This window comes from Amblyomma americanum, chromosome 1, assembly GCF_052857255.1.
Source record: "Amblyomma americanum isolate KBUSLIRL-KWMA chromosome 1, ASM5285725v1, whole genome shotgun sequence".
NCBI lineage: Eukaryota > Metazoa > Arthropoda > Arachnida > Ixodida > Ixodidae > Amblyomma > Amblyomma americanum.
Window position 1 is genome coordinate 183,011,377 of NC_135497.1, and position 27,630 is coordinate 183,039,006.

The following is a 27,630-nucleotide window of genomic DNA, read 5'->3' on the forward strand; positions in this document are numbered from 1 at the left end:
TGTCTGCACTCTGCATGCTTTCCGATGCATGGAAGGCGGTGACTGAGGACACGCTGCGGAATTGCTTCCGCCATGCGGGTTTCGCGATAAGAGACGAAGTGCCGTCGTCATCCGATGATAGCGCCAGTGAAGCTCATCAGCCATCTTCATCTGCTGACCTCATCGAGCACTTGCGCGCTGCGGGAGCCGTTCCCATGGGAGTGACGCTGGAGCAGTTCGCCAACGCTGACAGCGAGATCGAGCTCTGCGCTGAACTGACTGACGAAGAAATTGTTCGCCAGGTGCTGGACACTGATGACTCGGGTTCCGACAGTGAGGAGCCGGAGACTGTGCTGCCAACTAGCAGTGAACTAACCCGAGCTTTAATGGTGCTTTCGGCTGTGTACAGCGAGAACGTCACCCTTGCCGACGTGCAAGCCGACTTACTTGTACGGCAACGTAGCGCCCCGCAGAGGCAAATTGACCAGTTTTTCAAGCCGCTCACTGAATAAAGTGACTTTTTTTGCGTGAATTCGTTTTTTCGGACTGCCTGATTTTCCGGACGCTATCTCGGCCCCTTGAGGGTCCGAAAAATCGGTCGGCGACTGTAATCTAGTCATATATACAAGCACACAATGAAGTGCCACCATGTAAACACTAACATCAGAAGCGCTCTGTCTTGAACTTAATATTTTCACATTACAATAATGTGAAACTTGCAAAAATGTCTTTTGGACACCTGAGCTTTTTTCAAACAGACCAACTTAAGTACAATAGACTATGACACAAAAAATGTTCTTTACAAATCTTCTTCACCTCAGATGCAACATTTCCAGCACCCTTCCATGCTGTCAACAAGCAATAACAAATGTATACTATATTAACTGAAGCACTAGAACTCCGAAATGCTGCATACAAAGTCAGAGACAAAATAAACAAATAAAAGAAAAAAGCTCTTACATCATCACTCACATTTTGCACATAACCAAATACAAGTCAAGGTAATGATTATAAGAAATAAAAAGCACTATTTGAAGTTCATTCCACTGGCATTTTTTTTTCTTCTACACTGAACCACATTCTGACAAACCATTGAATATATCATAGAATATAAAATATGTGTAAAAAGTGTTCATGCAAAGAGTTATGCTCTTCAAGACTAGCATAACATGTGCCTCATAAAGATGGTAATTTCAAGTAAGATGAGAACATGTTCCAAGTGATGAATGCATCTTTCCTGGAAATTCTTGCTCTGTAGAATGTGTGCTGTTATTCATTTATCCCACCTTGTCTTCTTGGGGTACACTGTACAATATTCTCTGCACATACTCTGTCACCACATCTGCAATCAGAGATATAATAAATGCTACATCATCACATTTTAAACACTGCAATACTTTTATTGAGAAGCCTTCTATATGCACTCCAAAACATCCAAGAACACAAACCTTAAGCATAAAGTTCTTTTGTAATGATGGTTGGCCACATCATTCTCATTTCAAAGAATTAGCCTCAAAGTTCCTCAGCCATATACCATGATTGTGACACCGCTTTTTTTATTTTGCTTGCAAGGCATGTTTAGGTTTAAGTAAATGTAGCTGACCTTCTCTTTAAAATATCACCATTCAGCAACATTATACATGGCATACAATGAGACTAGGTAACAGCCAGAAAAAGTATCTACTTTGGCAACTATCACAAGAGCCTTTCAAAGAGTGCAGTAAAGCCAGAATAAAACACAAACACTCATTAAGCCATACTTTTCTACTTTGCAGTGAGATATTACTTTCCAACAGCTTTATGAATATGTACTTCAGTAGATCCTTTGCCCAGAAACATGAATCATGCTAATTGTACACTGCAGCTAAAAGCACACATCAAATATTTTTTTTTGTTCACATGCACTGTTTATGCTGCATTCCAGCCTGGCTGTACACAATTATCATTGGTTCTTTGTGCTGCAGATTCAGAGAAAAAAAAAAAAAAACTTGGCAAGAGTCCCGGCGGCATTTAATGTCAGCATATAACTACCAGGCCCAGCACCTACATCAGCAGGTTTATGTACCTTTCTCAAAGCCGTAGTTGCAGTTTCTATCCCCAAGTGTTTATATTTTAACAGTAATTGCTTCTACATTGATTTTTTTCTTTAAGAAAGCAACTTTTATCCTTGGTAAAATTTTAACCACAAATTGTAATCGCTATAATAGCATAAAAGCCCATAAGTATGCCAGCATCAATTACTAAACACTGCCTTTTTTTATGTCACGTTCAAGCCAAAAAGCCTCTCGTGTAAAACAGTAGTGCATTCTCTTCACACTTTGGCTGACATCTATATGTGCAAAATGAACAATTTTCTGCTTCAACCCACGCAACCAATATCTCATGTGTGACTTTAGATAAGCTCAAAAAGCAAAACAAGTCGCAGGGCTAGTTGGTGATGCATTTTTTCTACAAAAGTAATTCAGCACTACTTTTTTAAGCATATGGCTTACAATTTTAATTTCCTTGAGAATATTAAATGCAGCTACCTGACAAATTTGCTAAATAAGTCAGCTAGAATTCATTCTTTTAAAAACAAACAGGCGTCATGCAAAGGCAGACTACTGAAATTAAATGCACTGGTACTCTGGCTGACTATGTGAATAAGTAAAAATAATATTACGGAAAATACCAGTATACCACACGTAGACTACACATGTTTAAAGGTTCAAATTCTGGGTATTGAGTATTTTCTATAAGTGGGGACTATACAGCATTTTCGCCCAATATAGCACGAAAATCCCAAAGAGATTATATGCTTCGGGTGCAGATTATATGCCAGCTACGGACTATGTACCGGATGCAAACAATCTAGTGAATACAAATCTTTTCACGCAAAATTGTGCACTGCACACTATGCACTAGGTGCAGAATGTATACTGAAAATTAATACTACAAGTGTGAAAATTCTCATGGCCAAGCTCTGTATGGATGAGACTATGGGAAATTATGTTGGTGTTTTCGAAAAGCATTGTTTTTCCATGTCTTATTCTGTACAAAGTTTTCAACAAAACAATACAATATATTCACAAACATATATGCATTCCGACCTACTTATTAATGCAAAATAAACTTTAAGGAAATACTGCATCATGAAAATGATGCTGATTAATAAAACCTATCTTCAATATTTTAAGAATTTCATCCAGATGTATGCACTACCATATAGAAGTTAAAGATCACCAAAAACCATGTATTTGTTGTAGCTGTTATAGTTACTAGCAATTTTGCCGGAGTAGTTTACATCCCATTTCTCACATGCAATATGTCCAAGGAAAAAGAGAGAAAACATTACTAATTACTCAGGTTAGTATAAAATTGGATAAGTAGGTTCTTGAACAGACACAGTGCCTATGCACGTTGCCAAGCACATACAAACTTCATTCTTGACCACAATAAGGTAGTGAATACTAAAGTACATGATAAATGTCAAGTAGGCTCCAATGAAACTGACTTAATATGAAAACAATGCAAGAACCTTTTAACCTGCATTCATTTTCTAATGTTACAGACATTTGAACACAAATTCCCAGTAATATGATTCCTTTGTGCATAAAAACCTCCATCAATGCAGAGTATCATTTCTGTTGCATATCATTTCCACATAAGTTATGCTAGTAACGATTTTTACAGTTGCAGCACATTCTAAGAGAGTGAACATAAAGGCAGGCATCTTCAGTCAACTCATATTATCCAGTATCATCAAATGCAAATACTTTGTATACAATCATAAATGCAATATGTACACCTGAAAGCTTCACAAACAGAAAAATTTAGAGGCCTTTAGCAACTCAAATGCACTTCAAGAATTGCCAGTATGCAAAGTATTAGTGCTTGATTCTCAAGGATGCTTGTGAATCTCTCCATGCTCAGTTCTTGTTAAGGGTCATGAAGTATCTGGGCCATCAGTTTTGTTTTTTTATTAACCAGCAGCTATTTTTATTTGCCACAGCATAGTGCAGCCACATATGAGTAAAGTTTGACAAAAGTTGTTAGTGAATACAAATCTATTGATAATTAATTTTCTGTCATCATAAAGCCTGAAAAAATATAGGCACTTACTATTTGTGCCAGTGCTAAACTTGAACTTCTGTTTTGCAGTAAAATCCAAGCCAATGCTTACATATTGCATGCACTCCACTATCTGCGGGCAGCTATAAGCTTGAACCCACCAGAAACAAACTAACAATACACCTTGCTAGTGGCACTGAGTCCTTTAAATTACGTCAGCAAAAAATTACACTGCAACTACTACTCTCACCTTTAAGAATATGAAGTTCCCTTGATATGGGCAAATGGTTTTTTGAGAGACTGATTCCATTAGTCTTCGTACCACATTATTCACCATGTCACAGACTTCATTGTTATTAACAATGCAATGACAACACCACATTTATCAACATAGGTTTTTCTATGTATTTCTTCAGAAAGAAAAGAGCCCTAAGTTCAGCATAATTCGTGTATATGCATAGCTGACCTCGTGGGCTCAGGAAAGCATATCCCACTCTGTCACACCGTTTTATTATTCATAGTTCCTGTGCTCACTAACACGTATCAGATAAGACCTGTAAAATGTTCTGGTAATATTTTGACTGGGAACAAACTTGCTTGCAATAAAAAAACTTCAGCAGCCTTTTCAGTACAATTCTGCAAACTTGTAAGACTGAACACAGTGTGGAACATTCATTCTACTTTAAAGGAAAAGGAGGCCACATATGATAGCTAGGGTATTCAAAAAATGTGCGTTTGGCTCAGATATCTTTTTCAGGCACCAGTTAATGTTATCATCAAGCACTTGCTCCTGGCTGCAAAAATAAGACATTTGCAACAAAAACATGCCAGCAAATGTCTAAAGTTTTCCCATACAACAATCAATATTTTTCAGGATTGAAATCAATTCCACCTGCTTCTCGCCTGCTCTGTGCTCTGCGAAGTTACTTCTAGTGGTTACAACAATTCAGCATAATAGTTTGCCTGGCATAGTGACATGCACTTTAACAAAACGTATTTAAAATGCCGAAGTTTTACTACACAGCCTAATGGCCTACTGTGCATCTCTTTCCCAGAACAACGCCATCTTCCCTGTACCCAAATTAGAGAAGGTGGACACTCACAAATTGTTTTCCTGTATGCAAGAGGTTTATCCTTCCAGTAGATGGTGAGAAAGTAAACTGGAATTCCAGAAAGCATTATGCCTGCACCAATGGATGTTTCTAGGGGCTGGCTGGAGAAAGGCAGCACCACGAGGAACAGCGAGATGAGGAACACCACCGGCAGAATAATGTTCACCTGCATGGCGAAAGTTGTCAGTAAATCACGCCCAAAACAGAGAACAAAAATATTTGCAAATAAACACACACAAAAAGATTGGTGCCACTGCTGAGCAAATTCACTTTAAGAAATTCTCTAAAGAAGCTCCTGTATACTATAGAGGCTATCTTCTCCATCTGCTAGTACTTCCTCTTCATCCTCCTATTCTTCCAGGATCACCTGGATGACAGGAATAACCTACCCTCCAACCTATGCGGCCATGTATTCATGTACACTAAGCATAGTCATATATACATAAAGCCCTTCATTTTTGGGTTTAATTTTTCCGGAATTCAGGGGGTAAAAATCAGGCGATGTTTTTTAAACTTCAAATCTGGAAACAAATCACGTTATTCAGTCAAAATTTCCATAATTTGGGCTCTTTTGGGGCTTTTTTGCAGCAAAAGACAATTCACCATTAGCGCTTGTTTTTGTGTGGGACAAAAAATGCCCTTGTTATTGGTCAGTATTCCCAGACAGCATCGAAATGGCAGGTTACCTTGAAAAACTACTTACCAAACCAGATTTTTTTCCTCAAGTATTACGATTAATTCTTCGCGTTCAATAACAATCTCCAAAGCAGTATTTCCACATGGGTGCAAGACCTGCCTGTTTTACATACTGAGAAAATAGTCACTCAATATCACAGTGGCCATTTTAAATATGCAAGAGCCCAGGAGGAGGGTGTCATTAGCCTGCATACTGTTTGATACAATCATGTCAAGAATAAGAAGTGCTAAGAGCGGTTTAAATCAACATTTGAATAAAAACAACCCTCTGCAATGAGCATATGATATCCGCTTATTTCCATACAGTGTCTTCAGCTTTGTGCACTGAAAAATGTATGTTCTCTAGATGCTTTCACAGATGCACTTAATGAGCCCCTCATCTTTCTGCTTCTATGTGAAATCGAAATCTGTTCGGGGTGAGCTGAGACTTGGGACAGTTATAAGGGTGAGCTCTGCAGCGCAGATGCAACAGTGTTGCCACAAAGTGCAAATGCAAAAGTGTTGTGAAATGCAGATGCAAAAGTGGGTTAAAATTTGACATGAACGACTGGAGAGATGCTATGCATCTTTTCGGTAGCCCCTAAGCTGCAGAAGAAACTGTAGGAATACAAGATTATAAACTAAAAAGAAGAGCTGAAAGTTCCTACTTCATGAAACATTTTTTTTTTACTTCCATTAATGCTTACAAGTGCACAAATAGTGCACCATTTAGTTAAATTTTTTTCTGAGAGAGTAACCAACCAATTCACATCATAATTATGTGCTTCACATAAATGAAATGCAACTTGCCTGTCATATTCCCGAGGAAATGGTGAAAAAAGCTACATAAGCATACATAGGTAAAATGCTGCATAGGCACACTGCTTAAGAAGGATGTTCTTATGTAGAATAGTGAACAACTGTCGAGTAAAAAATTGCACACATGAATGTCATGCTTATTTATTAGTTCTTTGTGCTATATGCAGTTGGATAGGTCCATCCATCGTGGTTTATCAGTTGAAGGCCACAGCAGTGCCGAAACACTAAAGAGCTCAAAAGTAGCTCATGGACCTTGTGCGTGCATTGCTAATCCATTCTACCATCTATCAAATGACAATGCTATACATCAATGCGATGTATTTTGGATCAATGATGGTGCAAAAACAGGCGCTATCACATTCGGGAGTGGGTTTCATCAACCAATTTTCTTTTTAAATCAACTAAACCCAATTGAACATACCATAATAGAATCTAAAATCCAATTAAGATTATTCAGATTTGTTTCAATTGCTACTTGCAACTGAAAAACAAGCTTATTAAAAAGGCAAGCAATAGGTCGTCAAGGTCAAATCAGATTTTTTAGATTTATTCATTCCTCACCTCTATGGTGAGCTGTACATCCGTTAAATAATGTACATTTGTATAAACATTCCCAGGACATCAACAACTAAGCCCCAAAGTAGACCTTCAATTTTTCTCTCAAGTTGATGAGGTGGATACCTATCAGGTACCTCAGCAGATCTACCAAAAAAAAATTTAAAGTTGTCTAGTATCATGTGCTCCCGTTCTGCTGAAATAAAATTTTTCTAAAAAAAGGTGCTATACCTTAAGAAATAGACATGTAGACTGAATCAGTCTGTTGCAGGTATGTTTATGGTTTGCAGGGAGAGAGCATCATATGCACCATCATGTTCCAAATATTTACTGTAGCCGAATTCTGACACTAAAATTTCAGTCTTGATTCTGAAGAGCCAGAAGCAAAATACACACTATTCATAGGTATCAGTATGGGTTGGTATTGGTATGCAAAATTTACCCTGAAGCAACACATCGGCTATTTGGGACGCCGTAGTAAAGGGCTCCAGATAAATTTAGAGCACCTGGGGTTCTTTAATGTGCGCCAACATCGCACAGTACACGGGCGTTTTTGCATTTTGCCTCCATTAAAATGCATGGCTAGGATTCAATCCTGTGACTTTGGGATCAGCAGCCAAACAGCAGAGCCAGTGAGCCACCACGCCTACATCATAGTAGGTATCCAACATGGAACCTACATGACACTGACGTGCTATGCTGTAATTACCTCAGTTGAATAGTATCACAACGATGGCAATTTTAACAGGTCAGCAGTTAAAAGCAAGGTGAGAAATGTGGACTTCAATATCAAAATAACTTATTCATTTTAGCTGTTACTTATTGGTTATGCTTTTCGAAAGTAACTGTGAAAAGCACAGTAGGCATATGCTGTCCCTGAGGTAATGAAAGGAGTTAGTCCTAGTTCTCTGAACTACTACACACTTTCTATTTTGCAAAGAGCATACCTATTTATTGCGAGAGCATTACTCGGCTCATTGTGCGAAAACGCCGCCATCATCAGAAACCCCAGTCCAAACACAGCGCGCAAATGATGTCATCACCCCTCCTGGAGCAATAGGCCACCATCATCCCCACTGCCACATACCTGAAAGCAAGATTGAGGTGTCCACTGACCCTGGGAGCCAGTTATGCGCCTTTCCTTTCCTCAATCATAAATGGAGTCTAAACCTTCCACTTGTTTTGAAAAAAAGGAAAGGCACATAACTTTCTCAATATATAGGTGGATGCCACCCCCTACTCACAGCCCGACTGAGGTGTCCACTAATCCAGTTAGCCAGTCACATTTGCTCTCAAATTTACACAAGAATTGCTTAGGTGCCCCCATAATTTTTAATGGCTATTCAAGTGCCTTTGTTCATATATATATAACATGCTTACTTTCACCTCAGTATAAAAGAGTGCACCTTTCAATCTTTTTTGCGTATATTATAAATGGTGCAGTATCCACCACAACTCAGCAGGCACAAAATTCTGTAGCTAAGTAATAGTCCATTGGCTCAATTTCTGGTCATCGGGCCACATTTTAATAGGAGAAATTTGAAATCACTGGAGTAATGACATGTTGGTGCACAGTGAAAAAATATTAGATAGTCGAAGTAAATCCGGAGCCCTCTATTTTGGCATGCATTAGAGTCTGGTTGCAGTGCAACATGTAAATATGCATTAATATTAAAGAAACAGTGTAGCAATGTGACCTTTGCTACAGAGTGCAAATTGGCTGAACAACTGAGAAAGCAATAGTGAAATAGCAAGTGATTCGGCATAAATAACCATCAATGGCAGTATATAGTACAAGGAATGTCCCTAAGGAACCGGAATATGAAAAAGAGGGTTTATTTTAGAGCTTATGGGGGTTTAACATCCCAAAGTGACTTCGGCTATGAGAGACGCCGTAGTGAAGGGCTCCGAAAATTTCGACTACCTGGGGTTCTTTAACGTGCACTGACAATCGCACAGTACACGGGACTCTAGAATTTCGCCTCTATCGAAATTCGACCGCCGCGGCCCGGATCGAACTCATGTCTTTCGTGTCAGCAGCCAAGCACCATAACCATTGAGCCACCGTGGAGGCTAATACAAAAAAAGAATAACTGCCTTTAACAACTTAAGTGCATGGTTACACACTAAGCTCAATGTGCAGTTGAGGGTCAGTTTTGTAACCACAGTGGCCAAATGATTTTTTTTATATACGAGAAATTAGGACATCTCAATTATTCAAACCGCTTTATTGTTACCATGGTGTAGCCCAAGCTACACTACTACACAAAATTTCAGTCCCATTCAGAAGACAAATCATATACAAAACTGTGTATAACTGAGGCAAATATAGCATATGGCAGAAAATAATGAGAAATGAAAATGAATTGCTAGGTTTTGTAATGCCATCTAATATTTCACTGCCCATACTTAAAAAATGTAATTTTTTAAGACTTTGAGGCACCTGTGCAGTTACCGCCGATTACTTCCACCTCTGCCTCTTAAATGATCAACCACTCCTAGATCACTAGTAGATGGGATCATTCAGATACTGAAGGAACAAGCATTAAGCAGACTTGTTGCAAAGTAACCGAATAGGATTCTAACCTACATACAGCTTTTGAACCACTAAAACCTTTGTGTATAGCTCAACAGTTTAAATAAAACATTATAAAGCTGCACCATTCTGCACACTTCTGATAAAAATAGCCATAATTTAAGAACAGTATGTGAACTGAACCCTCAGTACACCGAAAATTGTATTCAAAGGAATTTTCATACCTTAATTGGTCGTTTTGTATTAGGCTGCTTTATCCGAAGCCACAGAAGCCCACCCACAGACAGCATGATGAACATGGCCTCACTAAAGGCAGTGTACGTGATGAGAGCAAACACATTAGTGTTTGTCAGGTACAGCAGGCTGAGAAGGCACTGAAAATGTGAGGGAAAAAAATGTAGATTCCTTATAAAGAGTGCAAATCAGTAATAGCTTCCTTGTAATTTTTTTTCCAAAATTCAAGATATACTGTTATTGAACATTATATAGTAAGCAGAGCAAAGCAACCAGTGCATGGAACTTTTTACACAAAAATTTCAACATTAGCAAGCAAAATCTCAAGCTGGAGTTGTTCACATACGCTAACATATTCCAATTTCAATGGTACGATAACAAACATGGCTGAAACAATAAAAAAGTACAGCATAGTCCTGCAATAGTTTCTGTTGAACCTTGTGCTTCTATACTGGGTTTCAAAAAGAGTGATGGTACCGTATTTACTCGCGTATAACCCGCCCATGCGTGTGACCCGCACCCTTAACTTCGAACTCCACGAAAAAAAAAAGAAGAAACCTCGCGTACAACCCGTACGTTTACCTGAGAAAAAAAATGAGCACTACAAAGATACAACTGCACACTCAGTGATCATTTCGTTTTCAGAACATTTATTCAAACGACCACCACCACGTCACTGGTTAACCGGTTCTCAATCGTCGCCGCTCTCACTGCTGCCATCCAAGGCTTCATTGCCACTCTCAAAGACGTAACGTCCTCGGAACCCTTCAAGGCACTGATGGCATATCTTTTAAAACTTTTGTGCACCAAGTTGGCCAGTATCGCTTTCCACGCATCCACGATCCACTGGCACCGCAATGGAATATTGGGCCTTCGCACGCGTCCCGTCGGTGGGAGGCCGTAAAGGCCGTCAGCCATCCACTGGGCATACAGCCGCTTCACGTGTGCCTTGAACTGCTTATTCACGCACACGTGAAGTGGCCGTAGCATGGACGTCATGCCGCCAGGTATTATAACGAGGTCGGTGCCGGTCTCGGCAAGGCGAGCCTTCACCGCATCAGTGCAGTGGCCTCGGAAGGAATCCAGTATAAGCATCAAGCATCCAGTACGAGCAGCAGCTCTGTTGGCGATTTCTTCAGCAGTGGCTATAATCTTTAACTTCTCTTTCGCTGTGAAACACTGTTTCTGAGTCGCACTCATGACGTCAAAACAAAGCAGGCAAACAGTGGAAACTGGGGTGTAGTACACAAAACAGGACCTGACACAAGGCTCAACAACGCTGGCTGAAGAAAACGTGGCCAATGGTGTGGGGAAGAATAAACAGACTATGAATGTGGATTTGGCTATGCCTTTCGTTTGACCCTCATCGGCTTGACAAGAGTCGATGACTATGGGGATGACGGACTACACGGGGGAGGCCGCCGTGCATTCCAGTGAACCCGACCCCACCCCCCAAAGCAAAAATTCATAGATAACCCACACCCCTACTTTTTAAACGCATTTTTTTTTTTCAAAGTTTGGTGCGGGTTGTACGCAAGTAAATACGGTATGTCACAGCTGGAAAAATTAGTTATGGCTAAAGCAGTACAGTTAAAACTTATCACTCGTAGCTTGAAGCCATTTTTTTTGTAACTCTTGTGACCAGTTCACCAGTACAGAAAAAGGAGTAAAGACACCTAATTTTTAGGTGTGTGCTTTCTTCTTTGTAATGATGCATAAGGCATTAGTATAGATGAATTACCATGTGGTATTTGCCTACAAACGCAAAATAATTTACAATCGAATTTCTCTCACATGCTGTTTCGGTTTCAACGGCCAAACGGTGGCTGCATGCGACTTCAAAGTTGTGTTTGAGTCACGCGAGGCATGAAAAAATTGCGATATGATCGCCACATCATCAGTTTAATTCACTACGACGCTAAATCAAGCTTGCCTCAATAGCTGGAATGAAAACAAATGAAGAAGCAGTGATTAAACTGCAATTTTTAATGCCTCACATGACCTCAACGTAACTTCGACATCACAGAGCGGTTTAAACCGGAACAGCATGAGAGAAAAATTCGGTTACAAATTAATCGGCAGTCGGTGAATACCACATGGTGATCCACGTATAGTAATGTCTTATGGCATCCCTCTAAAGAAGAAAACATGCTACCAAAATGAGGTATCTATACTCCTTTATTACAAAGCAACAATAACACAGCAGTAATCAGGGCAAATGGCTAAAATAGCAAAAACAAATACAACCAGCAGTGAACACTATGACTTGTATTGGATATGCATACCAAAATCCATCATGAAAAAGATTCCAGTACAGGGCTTCAAATATATCAGTCATTTGAAACTGACCATTAGTATGCAAGCCTCAAGCAGGTTAGAATTGTGAGAGTTACAGTAGCCAGTACTTGTCAGGAACACATGAAAAGAACTCAGAATAAAGTTGTTGAGTATGCGAACATTATTATGCAGTGTTATTATATTTTGCAGTGTTGAAAACCTTAAGTGAAATCATTAGGAAGCATGCGACATCTAACTTTACACTTACCAAAAAGACTAGGCTGGGAGCTGGTGTAAAATGAGTCATGTTGATCATGGCGAGACAACTAGGCAGGTGTCCCTGTCTTGCGCCAACAAAAAATAGGCTGTAAGGAAGGAGTAAGCTACAGTCAGTCATACAAAAAGGAGAACAATAGCAATAGTACAGCAAATTCAATGCAAGATAACTTTTCGTAGAGAAAGTCATAACACTCCACTATCCCACACTATTCCTTTAAAATAGTTTGGTTTATGGTTTGGTTTATGGGGGTTTAACGTCACAAAGCGACTGAGGCTATGAGAGACGCCGTAGTGAAGGGCTCCGGAAATTTCGACCACCTGGAGTTCTTTAACATGCACCGACATCACACAGCACACGGGCCTCTAGAATTTCGCCTCCATCGAAATTCCACCGCCGCGGCCGAGATCGAACCCCCGTCTTTCGGGCCAGCAGCCGAGCGCCGTAACCACTCAGCCACCGCGGCGGCTATTCATTTAAAATAAAAGGAAATGGAAACACCAGAGTTGTAGCATAGCTATAAGAAGAATGTTCCAATCATAGTAAAGCAAAGTAAATTAGTCCCAGTACCATAGTGAAAAGTCAGAAGGAATAAAAAGACACAATATAATATACGAGTTCACCATTGTGGCGAATGAAATAACTCTCATAATACCATACAAGCCTGCCTTCTGCAGCTCAATTATCACAAGTATCGGGTACAGCAAGGGTTTTTTTATTACCAGGTGACGAGCCATAACTAGGCTACAACAGCTGCCATATATCGCATGTTTGCAATTATAGTGCCAGAATAGTCTGTGGCTATGAAGCCTGCTTCTTTGTTGAGAGCCCTTACTGACTCCGCTAATAAGCGCTGCTTAAAGTTTCTTTATATAATGTACATGCCACAAATGTCCAAGAAAAAAAAAGCTTATGCATTAAACTTGCAAAGTTGCGTCAATAACCTTGGTAGTGTGGCAGTATAAGTCAACTGAGTGAATAACTCTGAAGCTAGCTGCACGCAAACACCGAAACCCACAAAGCTGCCAACCACATGTTGAAAACCCAGAAAACCAAAATTATTATGTTAAGGCACAAATCGCACGGCTTTGTGATGATATCACAGTCACCATACAAACATGCTAGGAAATTTTGTTGTCCAGATCCATAGTACAATGTGCATAAAAATAAAAATTTAAACTTTAAATAAAATCCAAAGGCTCCTATCTGTTTTACTTTAAAAAAAAAGGTCCATATTGACAATCGGCCTGCATTTTTGTAGCATGCAGGGCATCAGCGCAAGAGAAAAAAAACAAAAAAGTAACATGCAGGACAATGGGGACTAACAACAGCTTTACAGACATGAACAATGTATATAAAGGCAATATAACGAAAAACAGAAAAGGCTTTAAAAAATGTCATTTTCTGTACCTAAGTTTTGTGAAATTCTTTTTGACTGTCAAAGAAAAATATATACGCTGCTGCTCATGTTAGTAAAACTGTTATTCAGCAACATCCTGTATTACTGCCACATGTGCAGCGTTCCTTTGAAGCTGATGTTTTTCACTATAAGTACCAAGCAGCTCAGTTTACACCCATCTTACATTTTTATAGCCTCTTTCCATACACAATTTCACCCACCGGGATGATGCGAAAATTCCACCATTGAGGCCGCCAAATGTAGACAGTGCCACAGAGACCGGCATGATCCACGACACCACACCAAGAACCTTTTCTTCAAATGTCTGCAATGCAAACAGTAGGTCCAATAATAAGAATAAACCTACAAAGTTGAAGTTAACGTATGTACAAGGCAAAACGTGATGCACTTATAGCTTTTCTTGTCACAACCATGCACTGGCTTATGTATAACCACATTGTTATGGAATATGCATTAAAAACAAGGTACCTTGACAGCTGCATTTTTTTACATATACTAATGATAATCCCATGAATCACATCTAAAAGGCATTCCACAAATACTTGTGGCAGTTATGAAAAGTGAATATGGTGAGAATTTTTGGAACAATTTTTTCGCACACATCTGCTCAACTCTTGGCATACCATGCTCACTGCCCATCATTGGCCCGTTAACAATGGATGCAAACGCCAATTTCAAATGCTTTCGCACGATTCCTGGACATGCTGATCCATCTGCCTTGAGGCTAGAAAACTACAGTTTCATTTCCTCTTTGTTCTGTCTTTTTTTGGCATAGCAGCACCTTTTGAACCACTTGAGAAACAGCAGTGTGGAAGTATTTAGCGAGGTTTTTTAACAGCGATTTGTTCTGAACGTATCTTTGCATGTATGTCCACGTACTTGACACAAACAGTCAGCAGATGTGAACTAACGCCGCAGTGAACCTAAGTCCAATATGCATTTTTATGCATCTTTTATTTCAGTGATTAGTGACGACAGAGCTAGTCATGTACATGACTTAGCGTCAATTAACATAAGATAATTGTGCATGGCCGTTAGGGCAACAGGAATGTCCACGTAACGAACGTTGCAAATAGCATTCTTCTTCGAAGTCAGTATAAATAAGAGTAATAAGAGCAATTTAGAGTGCGCTTCAGACGTACCTACGTAGTAGAGCTCGAGACAATTTCTACAACTATGCTGGTTTCAAGCTCCATGCACACCGCTGGCAGAAACTGATGAACTGATGAAAGTATGGCAGAAACTGATGAAGCGGGTTTTCTTGCCTCATTTGCATGTGTATTTATGCTGCAAAGGGCAGCTGCCCGCCCTTTACAGTTAGAGCTGTACTGCACAAATCTGAGCAAACAAAATCTGCAGTTCTAAAAAAAAAAAAGGCCGCCACCATCTGGAAGACGAAGTAACGAGTGTTAGCTTTATTGGCCACGCGTAAAAACGAAAGTCTTCCGCATCCAGTGGGGCCAGTGAAGAAAACCCTGAGCGGTTCGGAAAAGTTTCCACTTAGCGGAGCGATCGACGCCTAGTGCCATCTATCAGAGATTACGATGCACGTCTACCCTTTGTCAAGTTACACACCCTAAGTCCCAAACGGAATTTGCTGCGTTTGGGGCGGTCAAGGTGGGCCTAGAATTCGGCTTGCGGTGCGATATGGTAACGCTTTAATTAGTAATTGCATGTATACAATGTTTACCTAATTTTTAATTATGGTTTTATTTCTATACAAACACCCATAGGGTTTTATTTGCCTACCAAATTAGGTACGCAACTGCCCCCGGATGGGTGCCCCTTGTCGGAGAATATATAGCGGAACGAATGCATACATTATACATGGCGCTTCAAGTCTCAATGCAAGATGTGCTGTTTTCTAGTTGCTGCCACAGATGGCACTGTGATCTCAGTGTGATAGCGGACCCCACGAAATCTCTAAACAAGATGAGTAAGAGCTAACGCAATTAAAAGCATGAGCACTAAACCTAACGAAATCCCACTGGTTGTCTCTAGAGGGTTCTAAATATAGAGCATACTGATCTTGAGTCTATAGGCTTCACATAACCAGCCACTCTCAAAAAATAAAACTTTCTTAACGAGTTCTTGCAAAGAAGTTTTCTAGATCTTTTTTGGTGGAGCACTAGCAGGCATATAACACCTCTTTTTGCTCCATTGTCTGCAGAACATCTGAAAATAGATTTCTTCTAGACATTACCATATACTTTTGTAGACGTTTGTTACACGTTGCGTAGCCCTTCCTGTATTTCGTGGGAATGCAGTTATTTTTCCTACCTCGGGGGTAAGAGTAATATGTTTCTCTGAAAAATGCTTCCCCATGCATAAGGTAGCCAACTAGACATTATCCTGATTAACCTTCCTTTATGCCCTTTTCCTTTCTTCCATTTATTTTCATGTACAAGGATTTCTGCTGGTTTCTAAAAACTGCATATCACATTTTTCCCCTTCACAGCTGTTCCCTTCTTGCAAGATAGCTACTTAACACAACGAGCAGTACATAGCACACATGGTGAACTCTATTAATGCAATCAAATCACAAGTTCCCCCCTTTTTTTCAGTAATGAAATTATTAGTAGCTATACCCAGCCATACCAAGCTCACAAAAAATAATCAACCAATATAGCACTCAATTCAATATGAATGTTCTACGGTATATGGAGCCACAAAGATGCTTTGAAAATCCTAAGTACAAAGGATAATTTCAACGTAGCATCGAGGCTTGGTTTAATAAAATTCAACAGCACGAGAAACTGCATGCACTTAATGCTTATACTATACAGCAAATTTAAACAAAGCACTTCTTAGGAAAAGTTATTTGCAAGTAGTACTACATGCAGTGCGCATCAAATTTGAGCTACCATACTTTAATTCTAGCTCATGTGGCAGCCTTCTCACAATACAGTAATCAAGCACGCAATTATCAGCAGACATTTATAAGGAGTCAAAATATTTTTCAGAATATGTGCCATTTTTCATTAACTTAGCAAGTAAATGCAAGAGTAAGCTAAGAAATATGATGAACTTCACTTCAACAAGTTGCTTCGGATGAACTGCACTTACCACAGCCACTGCATTTGCCGACTGAACTTCGTCAGCAGTGAGGACCACAAAGTATGAAATATTGGCAAGAAGATAGATGATTGTCACCATGGGTAATGAAATGTAGATGGCAAATGGCAAGTTCCTGAAGAAAGAACACACATATAAGCATAGAACAAGGTATAGTCATGCAATAACAATAACAAGCTCTTCAAGTTCTAAGGCAGTACTTGAGCTAGAGGGGTACAACCGCCTTAAACCCTACAACTGACTTAAACCTTACAAATGCCTTAAACCCTACAAATGCCTTAAACCCTACAAATGCCTTAAACCCTACAAAAGCCTTAAACCTACAATTGCCCTAAACCTACAATTGCCTTAAACCTACAGTTGCCTTAAACCTACTTGCAAAGTTTCCACAAAAAGGAGGAGAGCGCAATAGAGTGAGCCCCGCTGAAAAGTTTAAGGGCTACACAACACTTGGCCTGCTAGATGATAGCCGAGTCATGATCAAGAAACAGTATCTTGGTACCCGGTGCTTTCCAGAGCACTCATGTAGCATAATTTGCCTAGCACTGAGATGTTGCTTTCAAAAGAGCACTAGCATGCATAACTGTAGCCACGTCTGTCCCAGAACTTTGAAGTGTACTATCCTCTTCATAAAATTTGTACACAATGTACTGATGTGAAGTCCACAAGTATCCACTGTTGTCACATATTCAGGTGTGCACCTTAGGGTAGCTGTCTCACGGACAGAATTATTTTGTAACTGAAATGCACTGAATTTAAACAGGAAGTCAAAGTTGCCACAAAAATAAAACAAAAGCACTTGAATAAGCAGCCATAGTGAGCAATATTTTGTAGATGTCATTGCTTAGTGCTAATATTCATGTTGTACCACACTAATTCTCTTTACAAACAAACTCAGGAATATAGCCACCAATTTCGCTCTTGGCAAGTATAGCATGTAACAAGTAACCCTGATGCAAGTAATACAATTTTCGTAAACAAATGTACTCCTTCCTAAAACCACCTAAAAACAGAAGTGAAGGAAGACCCCCCCCAACAGCCCTAATGTATAAAACAGCAACTGCTTACACAACACAACAGCATGAAAAAGTGTTAATGGAAGATACTGCCAGTGTATGTGACTGTGCGTCAAGTTGTGCTTACTTTACTTTTACTGTTTGCATATACCCAATGACATGAAAAGTAATATAAATATATTTTAACAGGCAACACCAATATTAAACTACTCTGCAAACTTCAAGAAAGGATGTCACTAGCATGTTCAATGAAGACGTACAATAACACAATGTTAGTTAACAAACATAGAAACAGAACTAAGGTGGAAATTTCTGAATAAATTATTTCGTGGCCTCATGCACTCAAGTGTATGTGCCTTATCTTGACATAACCTAAAAACTTGGGCAACGAAATTTCATTCATTAGTCTTGAAATATCAACACTAATGGTAATCGTGGATTTCTGACTCACAATAGCATGAAAAAACTAGCAGCACATGCCAAGTACTGACGTGCAATGCTTGTGCACGCTTACCAAGAAAAAAAAGGCAAATGCCAACAACGAGGCACTATTTGGTAGTGTATGTGACACTATACCCAAGCTATCACTGCTGAGTCACTGCTGCTACGGGCGTACATTTCCACTAACTGAATGAACGATATGGATCCCAGCATGTTTCAATGACATTCCTCACATAAGGTTACATTTACAGACTGTACAAGTGTCACATATCCATTGCACTTAACAGCCTCTTCTAAAGAAGCAAACTGCAACAATTATAAAAAGATGCTCAACAGCATAATATTAATCAGACATCACTACCCATCTAAATATTCCGTATCTATGAGCGATACAAAAAAAACAAGATGACATGGCAAGAAAAGATCATCGCATCAAAGAATAAGTCATGATCTATTAGAGAGCATAACACACAAATAAAAATAAACACCTGAAGACAAGAGCATTTATAACTAATGCAAGGTTTCTTTATTTTTCTTTTATATTTGACTCCTTGCAGCAAAGTTTGATTTTTATGCAAGTCCTGCACATTTAGTTTTGATTGGCAAACACTCTGTGCATGTTTGTGGCATGGGCAGAGGCTGATTCCCGATTACTTTCATTTGCCCACAATGCATACTATTTTCACTATCGCCTAACCCTGTAACCACCGATCCCAATTTCTTTCAGATCTACAAGATACCTCTAAAACACTAATATGAGGCAACTTGATCAGCTTATTATAAAAATAAATTGGGATGTGATAACTACAAGAACCATGACATGCCTGATATTGCTCAAATGACAAGTGGCCCAGACATATGTGCACATGGATCAATTTCTCTGACTGCTGTGTAGCAGAAACAGCACAAGCTGTGCAACCTCCAAGGAAACGAAAACTATAGCATTTTTTACAATGCTAATCTACAGCACCCATACTATTTCCGATCACTGGTGCAATGTTGCTATCAACCTCACACATTCATCAGTTATGCATAACTGATCCAACCATCTACCTCATAATGCATAAACTTCAGGTGCTTCACAACCAATTGAATTTGAGATGTAAGAGCCCACATATCTAATATACATTGCATGAATATACTATATAAGAATGGATGTGCCATTCACAAACTATAAATCATAATTTGCATGCATGTCAGATTCTTTTGTTATTTTCTATAAAAATTATAAGAGAATATTTATCGGCTTAATACAGATCTTAAATAGCTGCATCAGGCCTTGTGTATCATGTCAGTTTTACTGTTTTTTTGGTTGCAAAGTCACCTATATCATACTAATCAGTCTTGTAGATCTGTTAGATTCATGAGAAACCCTGCTATACAATCTACAAACAGACTGATTAGAGTTGTGTAAAAAGGGAAAGCATCATATATTTATGCGTGGATAGCTGCTACTTTTGAGTTTAGTTTCGTTCAGAGAGAAATCATAATCTTCGGCTAACTGAGCATACTAGGAAAGCCTGAAAAATTGTACTGAATACCAAACATACAAACATCAACAAAATTAAGTTAAATAAATTTGGTAATCAACAGTTCTCTGCTAGCACTGATGGATACACCTTTCTCAAGCAGTCTATGAGCATGAGTGAAACTTTGCCAGAATTGGGTGAGAGCCCAGTTCTGCACACTGTTTCTCCTTCTCTGGTGAGCTCGGACTACAAAAAGATATGTGCTCGCAAAGGAGCCTCTGTGGCTTTGTTAGCCCCGTAATGTTGCTTCACGGTGCCATGAATGCTATATGCACCACGCAGAAATGTACTATATATATCATGATATCATGCATGCACTATCACTATCACGATTCAGGAAAAAGTTTATTGCAGTTCTCCGTCACGACCTCGTTGTATCGGATTGTTACTAATGGAGAGAGCATGCACATCCCTCATACACTAACACACTGCAGGCGATTGGTTTAAGAGACAGGGCCAAAATAAATTTTTTTCTGCAGACTTGTGTCCCATAATCTTTTGATCATGATAGAACAGTGAATGTTCTAGTAATGTTTTGGTATACATTGTTGTAGTGCTTAATTTTAACAGAAAACTATGTTAGGATGTTTTTTCATCGCTTGAAACAACCAAAAAATTATTTCAGAGCTACCTTGGTTACCACAGTAACACATTTACAGGCCAATACAGCTATTTGCAACCTAATGACCTAACTGCTCTTCCACCTGACATTCGTTAACCACAGTGTTCCACAAAATCTCCAGCATGTTCAGTAGCAGCATCTATATATTACATCAGTTAAACATTATTTGGATGGCTACATTGCAGTGCATGGTACCAAGCTTTTCTTTCGTTTTTTATAAAGAGGGCTGTGGATGTCCAAAGGATACACATAATACCTGCAAAGTATGCCTTCTAGACAGTCTGTAAATGATGGATGAGACTCACATAATGAAATAGAGTATACTCTTAGCTTGAACAAAAGAAACACACATACCTAAATGGATTCTTCAATTCCTCTGTCACAAAGTTCAGATAGTTCCTAGAATAATACGAGAACAATATTATAAAGCATTCAACACAAGTCTGCGCATCATAAACCAATATAGAAAAGCATGCTGCTATATATTAAGTAATCCAAATCTGAATACCAATAAACTTGAGCATTCTTCTAATGCTGACGTTTATGCAGAGTACTAGGTACAATTCCACCATTCACACATTTCTAAAGAATTTAATAGCATGGCAACACATATTCAATGTGCCTAGAAAGGGGTCGCTCAGGTTTGTTGCCGCAAACAAATAAGGATAAAGGAGCTACAGTTCTGCTAATAGGTAAAGTCACTTTTCCAGCTTACCATCCTGCATAAGGAAAAAGCCCTACATAAAATGACAAACAAATGAGTCCAGGATCCGTTGTTGTCCCTTCAAACATGTTACTGAGGTTTCCTGTGTTCCCTGCAACACACAACAGACAAGATTGCCAGCAAGGTCTCAAATGGGCCATGTGGTACGCAACTCAAAAGCAAAGAAATAAAAAATACAAGTCGCAATTAATGACACCTGTCATCTCAAAAGAACAGGGTACTTCAGCATGTGTAAAGACGAGAAAAAAAAGAAGACTTCTCTACAAGCTTTTCTAACAATAGTGTTTTGAGGCAGATGGAAAAAATAAAGTTCACGTGGTGCCAGCTTGTGTTTGCTGCTTTGATAAAAGGAATTCATCTTGCAAAGGATGACATTAGTAATTATGACCTCTCCTACTTGTGCTATCAGTGCCTGCCTTCCTCACTCTGTAGTATTGGCAATCACTTCATTCTTTGCCTTCCTTCAAGACTGCCATGCAACTCATAAAACTGCCCAAAACAGAGGCCGAAGCACACCTAACTTATTAGTTTGACTTTGAGCATAGCAAGGTGAAAACTATACGGCATTCACCTGTTTTTTAACATAAAACACTCTCTTAGGAATGGTTATCATGTGCAAGCAATCATATTTCAAACATACAATTAGTGAGGTCTTTTTTTCACACCACTTCAATTCCTTTATTTTTATGGACTGTCAGTGTACCTGATCAGCAGCATCACCCAAGCTGCACTTTATTCATGTAATGGCGTGTATAAAACATTGCTATTCCTATTTACTTAAGAACATCACATAAAAGAAGAGACTCCAGCATGGTAAGTATGGACGAGGAGGCTAATGCAGCGCTGCTACAGAAGCATATGGCGTGCGTGACGCAGCCACATATATAGCGTCATTGTCACTTATACCTGCACCCATACTGAAATTTTGTCTACATCCACAGAATATGCTTCCTTTTCGTGTCTTCCTTCTTATTAGTGCGTAAGCACTAATGTCCGATGGCTACCAACCTTGAGCACAATCGTCCGTTGCCTGTTCGCAACTGGTCTAGCGCAAGCGCTCTGTACTGCGGCACTGCCCGCTCATCGTCGTCTTCTACGTAGCACAAATCCGTGCTTTCACACTAATTCAAATGTAGTAAACATTCTCTGCAGTCTTTAGCCGCTTTCTTATCATACATTATCTTCACTCCGCCAGTTTCATCAGTTCGGGAGACTGAAATATTGCTCACCGACAACGCCAATGAGACAAAATCATGCTTCATTAGCCACCCCACAACAAAGTTTCGTTGATGAGAAGGCTGTAGAATGTGCTGCGACAGTGATTACGAGCGAGCAAAAAGCGAACCTACCTTGAGCAAGGTGCACAAAGCCCGCAATAACGATGATAACCAAAGCGATGACCTTGGCAAACATAAGGGAGTCTTGCACAAATGTTGCCCATTTGACGTTGTAGCAGTTGATGAACGTGAGCAAACCTAAAAGCAAAAAAAGGGTGGGGGAGAGAAAGCACAACATGAGCAAGCTCCACACATACACAAAAAAAAAACAGTGTGCATGCAGAGGGCATGAGAATGATTATGGACGACAAAATTACTGTTAATTATCATGATGCAAATGGGAAAATGAGTCATCTGTCAACAAACAAGAGGCGTTGAATGCCTTGCTCGCAGTACAGCGGAACGCATGACCGTATAGAAAGAGGAAGCCACAGTTTCACACTAATCATATAGCATAGAAGAAGATTATCAGCACACAGGCTCCGGATGGGAGTGCGGAGTTGGTGGCTCTGCTCACGAGACTCCATGCATCAAAATGCATGCACATAGACATATGCGAGCAGTGATCAATCCGCGTATTTGTCTCGCAAATAAGCTATTGCTCATTAGTCTGGTTGACAACAACTAAGACCAACCTAGAAAAAATTTACCTTCTGCAAAAGAAAGCTATACGTCACATTGCTAATCTTGATTACCTAAGCCACACACGGCAAGCTTTTGAAACATTCAGTGTGTTAAAAATTCAAAGTATGTATGAATTCCGAATATTGCTTTCATTTCATCTGTCGTCATCCTTTAGGTCTATGATAGAAGGCACTGCGCTACTGAAACAGAACGATCACACAGTTGATACTCGCAACACAGACACTTGGTTAGTTCCCCATTTTCGCACTGACTATAAGTTCCAAGCACTACAGCACAATCTTCCAGTAATTTTAAATAGATATAAAGACATAAATAACCCTACTAAGAAAGCATTGCGTGAATTATTTCTTCAAAAATAATTCGTTACGTATAATTCGCGCCCAAGTACAGCTGCTCCCTTGTATCTTATGTAAATATGTTTTCTGTATTTCCCTATTGTAATTTATTGATGATTTTGTGCTTTCTGGCTGTCCTGTTTTTTGTGAAAACTGTAAGCTGACTATGTGTTCGTTTTTTTTGTGTGTGTATGTAAATGTTCTCAACAAAGTCTGCTTCTATGCCTTGTAACGGCTGCCTGGGCCTCGTCAAGCTGTATACCTACAGCTTTTAGTCCAGGCAGCCGCCAGAATTTTCTGGAAAATAAATGGAATTGAATTGAATTGAATTGAAGCTCAAAACGACTGCTCATTCCCCTTCCTTGAACAGGGGCGGTACGCACAGCACACACGCACTCTACACAGCCCCGCCGCGTTGACTCGGGGGTTAGGGCGCTTGACTGCCGAGCCCTAGGATGACTGCCGAGCCCTAGGGTTCGATTCCGGCTGCGGCGACCGCGTTTTGACATTAATGCCAAGCTCTCCACTACGGCGCACCAACAAAGCCCATCTATTTTCGAGACATTAAACCACATATACCATACATACCACACACGCACTACACTAATTCGGTTTGCAGCTTTATGCAAGCACGTGCGCTGCACGCCTCGCATCATGAACAGAAACGTGTCCTTCATTGCAAGCATTTAGCGCAGCCTGCCTGCTGCGACGACACCTATGAACCCACCTCGCACGTCGCGTGCATTGCAAATAAACGCAGATTGTACAAGGTATAATCATCGAAGATTTCCAATATTAATAGCTGATAGAAAAACCTGAGATGCTTCCCATACTAAATGGCATAGTGAAAGCAGCGCAAAAAAAAAAAAAAATCACACGAGAGCTAGAGGACAGGACAGGGCTGTCATGTCCCAATAGCTTTCTCGTCCCTTTTTCACGCTACTGCCACCACGGAATAACCGCCCCCCCTTCACCCCAACTCGCTATTCTCGTTAAATGACTTGTTATTCGCTATAGCACTGACAGATGAACTGGGTCGGTATAGAAAGCTAACGAGATTCTAGCAGACCGACTCGCGACGTATTCCATCCTGACCCAAGAAATCCAAAAACAGAAAGGAAGTAATTTTGAATTCAGGCATCTCACGAAAGTCATTATCGGAGCACCATCAAAGTTCAACCGTCCGAATGGGACACAGTGGCTGTACAAACTAACGTTCTTGGACCAAGTCCTTGGTGTAAGAACGTTTTGGTAGAAACCTTAGCACCGCCGACTTAGAAACAAACACACAGCAAAAACGCCCTGAATCCTTACACAACACAAGGGCAGCGATGAGCATGACCGCCGATGAAGGCGGATGACAGTCCACATCATCGTAGAACGGTCGCAACACGTAATTAGCAAATGTGAGCGCCACAATGGCATTGCCAGCTGGCTTCACTATGACCAGCATGGTCCAGAGCTGAAGGAATGCGGGAAAAGGTCCGAATGCCGCCGAGATGTAGGCGTAGTCTCCTCCCGACTTTGGAATCATGGTGCCGAGTTCGGTGTAACACAGCGCGCCGATCAAGCAGGCCAGGCCCGTCAGCACCCACACGACCAAAGCCAAGCCGATGGATCCAGAGTAAAGGATAACGCCGGCGGGCGACACGAAGATTCCAGCTCCGACAATCGTACCGACAATCATTGAAACGCCATTGGAAAGGCCGAGCCTCTTCTTAAGCTCCATGGTAGATGTCCAAGTACGGTCTATCGGAAGCACATCTTGCTGGATAGAGGGGCCCTTTGGCAGAAGAGGCGATGTTTCGCTTTGGAAACCGTTCTCGGCCATTCTTCAAGCAAGCGGCACAGTGGGACGCAGAAAGTTTGTACTACGACAAAACCCGACTTTTCTCGCAAGGAACTGGTACGAAGGCCGCAGCGATAAGGCTAAGCACACAGCACTGCAAGCGCCAGTGCCGGCCCTCTGGATATGACGGACCAACCACGCACATGGAATCGACAACGCCCAGGGATGCAGTTCTTTCTGCACAAAGATGATCTGCTTCTCTCGCTCTCTCCCTTCGTTTCCCCTTCCCCTCTTCAGTTTATCCCATCTGACTTACGCTCCATCAGCTTCGCTCGTGGTTAAGCCCAGGCAGTGAAGATTATAAGCGATAACGCCACTGTAGCGGAACGCCGGACGAACAAAATTATATCTCGGGGAACATAGTATCACAGACGCGACGCCAGAAAGGAAAAAGCGAACGCTCACCTGTTTCTCACTGACTGTCAGCTAACTTTGCTTTGTTTTTTAGAAAACATTTTCGCTTTTTTCTTTCGCGCAGTTTTTATGTCGCGCCAACACAATTCAGGACAAGCATTTATTTTTTTTTTCTGGCTCAGCTCTCTTGTCAAGCCAGCTTTACCAAAAACTTCACCGTCATCAACACCTCCAGTCGTAGTAAAAGGCTTAATTTATGCACACGTGGCTGTTCCATGCTTCTACCACCAGTGGCCCGGTGGCCCGGACAGCTGTTGCAAAGCCGAGCGAACACCACTTAGTTCAGCCTCAGTAGCCTTGGTACGTTAAACCCCACAAAACCAACCATTTAGTTCAAATTCTTCGCTCGCGGTAAATAGTCCCCCCCCAAAAAAACCCTGGGCTTCACGAGAAATGGTTTGCGTCATTGGCATACATCTAGAGCTAACATGGAATAACGAAGCCACTGACAGAAGTAATTTTACAAATGTCTGGCATGAATTAAAAATTCTCGCCACTCAGGATGCGTATCCGCTCAACACTTGTTCCTTGCTTGTTCTGCGAGGTAATCAGCTCCAAATACAGTTTTAAACAAGTTACATCCAAAAGCTTACTGTAAAGTCGCAGTAAAGGCACCCATCCGAATAAGCACTCGGCTTGGAAACCGCTGGGAGCCGGTTTTCAGCGCGCCACCGAGCGCGGTTGCTGGGCGGGTAATCAAAACGGCGCTCGCATGAGCTCGGGCGCAGGCGCAATGAGATGTCGCGTTATCGCTGAGTGCGACGAGCAAGCTGAACCTTCACCACGGTGCTGTTATTCTTACACCGTGACCTTCGCCAATGGTTTCACTCCTTGCCCACGATTGAAACGTTCTCGCTGGGATGATGTCGGATTTTTTATATCTGCAAAGAGAACGACGCGCTTCACCACTTTCATGCCTGAGGCAAAAAATGACACCTCAGGTTTCCATCATAGGTTTACATGTGTACGCTCTAGCAGCGGCAAATGGGGGCGATTGACCAGGACTGTACGCAGTAGGCGACTTCATTTCACTAAGGTGTTCCGCAGTCCATATGCAGTGATCCTTTAGTGTATCCTGGCCCGACAACGCCATGCCGGCCCTCAGGAATGACCGCGTGCCAGTCCATTTCGCACCGACGGTCTTGGGTTCGATTCCTGATGCGCTGAAGCCTGTGTATTTGTATCCTGCAACTCCTGTGGCTGAGCGCGCATGTAGTTGTACTCTCTGCCAAAGCATTGCTGAATGCGGTATTTACTTCCCGTGCAACGTAGGCCAAATAAACACCTGCTAAAAAGAGAGTACAGCATCCGGTTTGCATTTTTTTTTTCTGTAATTAGTTTTTAAAGTGGCATTCGGCGGTATTTGGCTGGTTTCAAACACGGCTAGGCAACTCTCGGCGGTAATATCGCAGCCGCGCATTACTAGAGCATGCTCTGTACGCCGTCAGTTGCGTGCCCATAAACTACGCCATCTCATCGGAACGAATCCGATGCCCAGTCATGCCTGTGCGCGTGTCAGCGCGTCCACTTGCAGAAGGATGCAATACGGAAGAGAGACGCGTATGGCGGAAACTGTGCAGCTATACTATACACGGCGTCCCAGATAACTTTAGCCAGGGTTTTAAAATACACCGAGGCACTCTAAGGCTACGCGATCAAATGCATACTGCTGGCTATTGTACGGAGCATGTCACACTATTTTTATATTGTGCTTAATTGCGTAGTTAGCCGATAATAATTGACCAATTTTGCAAGCAACGGAGATAGGC

At 40.8% G+C, this 27,630-nt stretch overlaps 1 protein-coding gene across 1 annotated transcript; it reads right to left on the bottom strand.

The window, feature by feature from the left end:
- Positions 1-593: 593 nt before the first annotated feature.
- On the bottom strand, positions 594-25,672 carry LOC144114322 (Y+L amino acid transporter 2-like). The gene is made up of 10 exons (XM_077647975.1): positions 24,913-25,672; positions 22,691-22,816; positions 21,333-21,432; positions 20,972-21,016; positions 17,001-17,124; positions 14,135-14,238; positions 12,506-12,602; positions 9,951-10,100; positions 5,133-5,307; positions 594-1,321 (listed from the first exon to the last, which is right to left on the bottom strand). Exons 1-10 carry the CDS (start codon positions 25,427-25,429, stop codon positions 1,257-1,259), a joined length of 1,503 nt encoding a protein of 500 aa, XP_077504101.1. The 5' UTR covers positions 25,430-25,672; the 3' UTR covers positions 594-1,256.
- Positions 25,673-27,630: the final 1,958 nt, after the last annotated feature.

Coding starts and splice junctions, on each gene's coding strand:
- LOC144114322 (XM_077647975.1), bottom strand. CDS start 25,429: ATGGCCGAGAACGGTTTCCAAAGCGAAACATCGCCTCTTCTGCCAAAG. Junction 14,239..17,000: donor CGGCAAATGCAGTGGCTGTG/GTAAGTGCAGTT, acceptor TTTGCATTGCAG/ACATTTGAAGAAAAGGTTCT. Junction 10,101..12,505: donor CTCCCAGCCTAGTCTTTTTG/GTAAGTGTAAAG, acceptor TCACATTTTCAG/TGCCTTCTCAGCCTGCTGTA.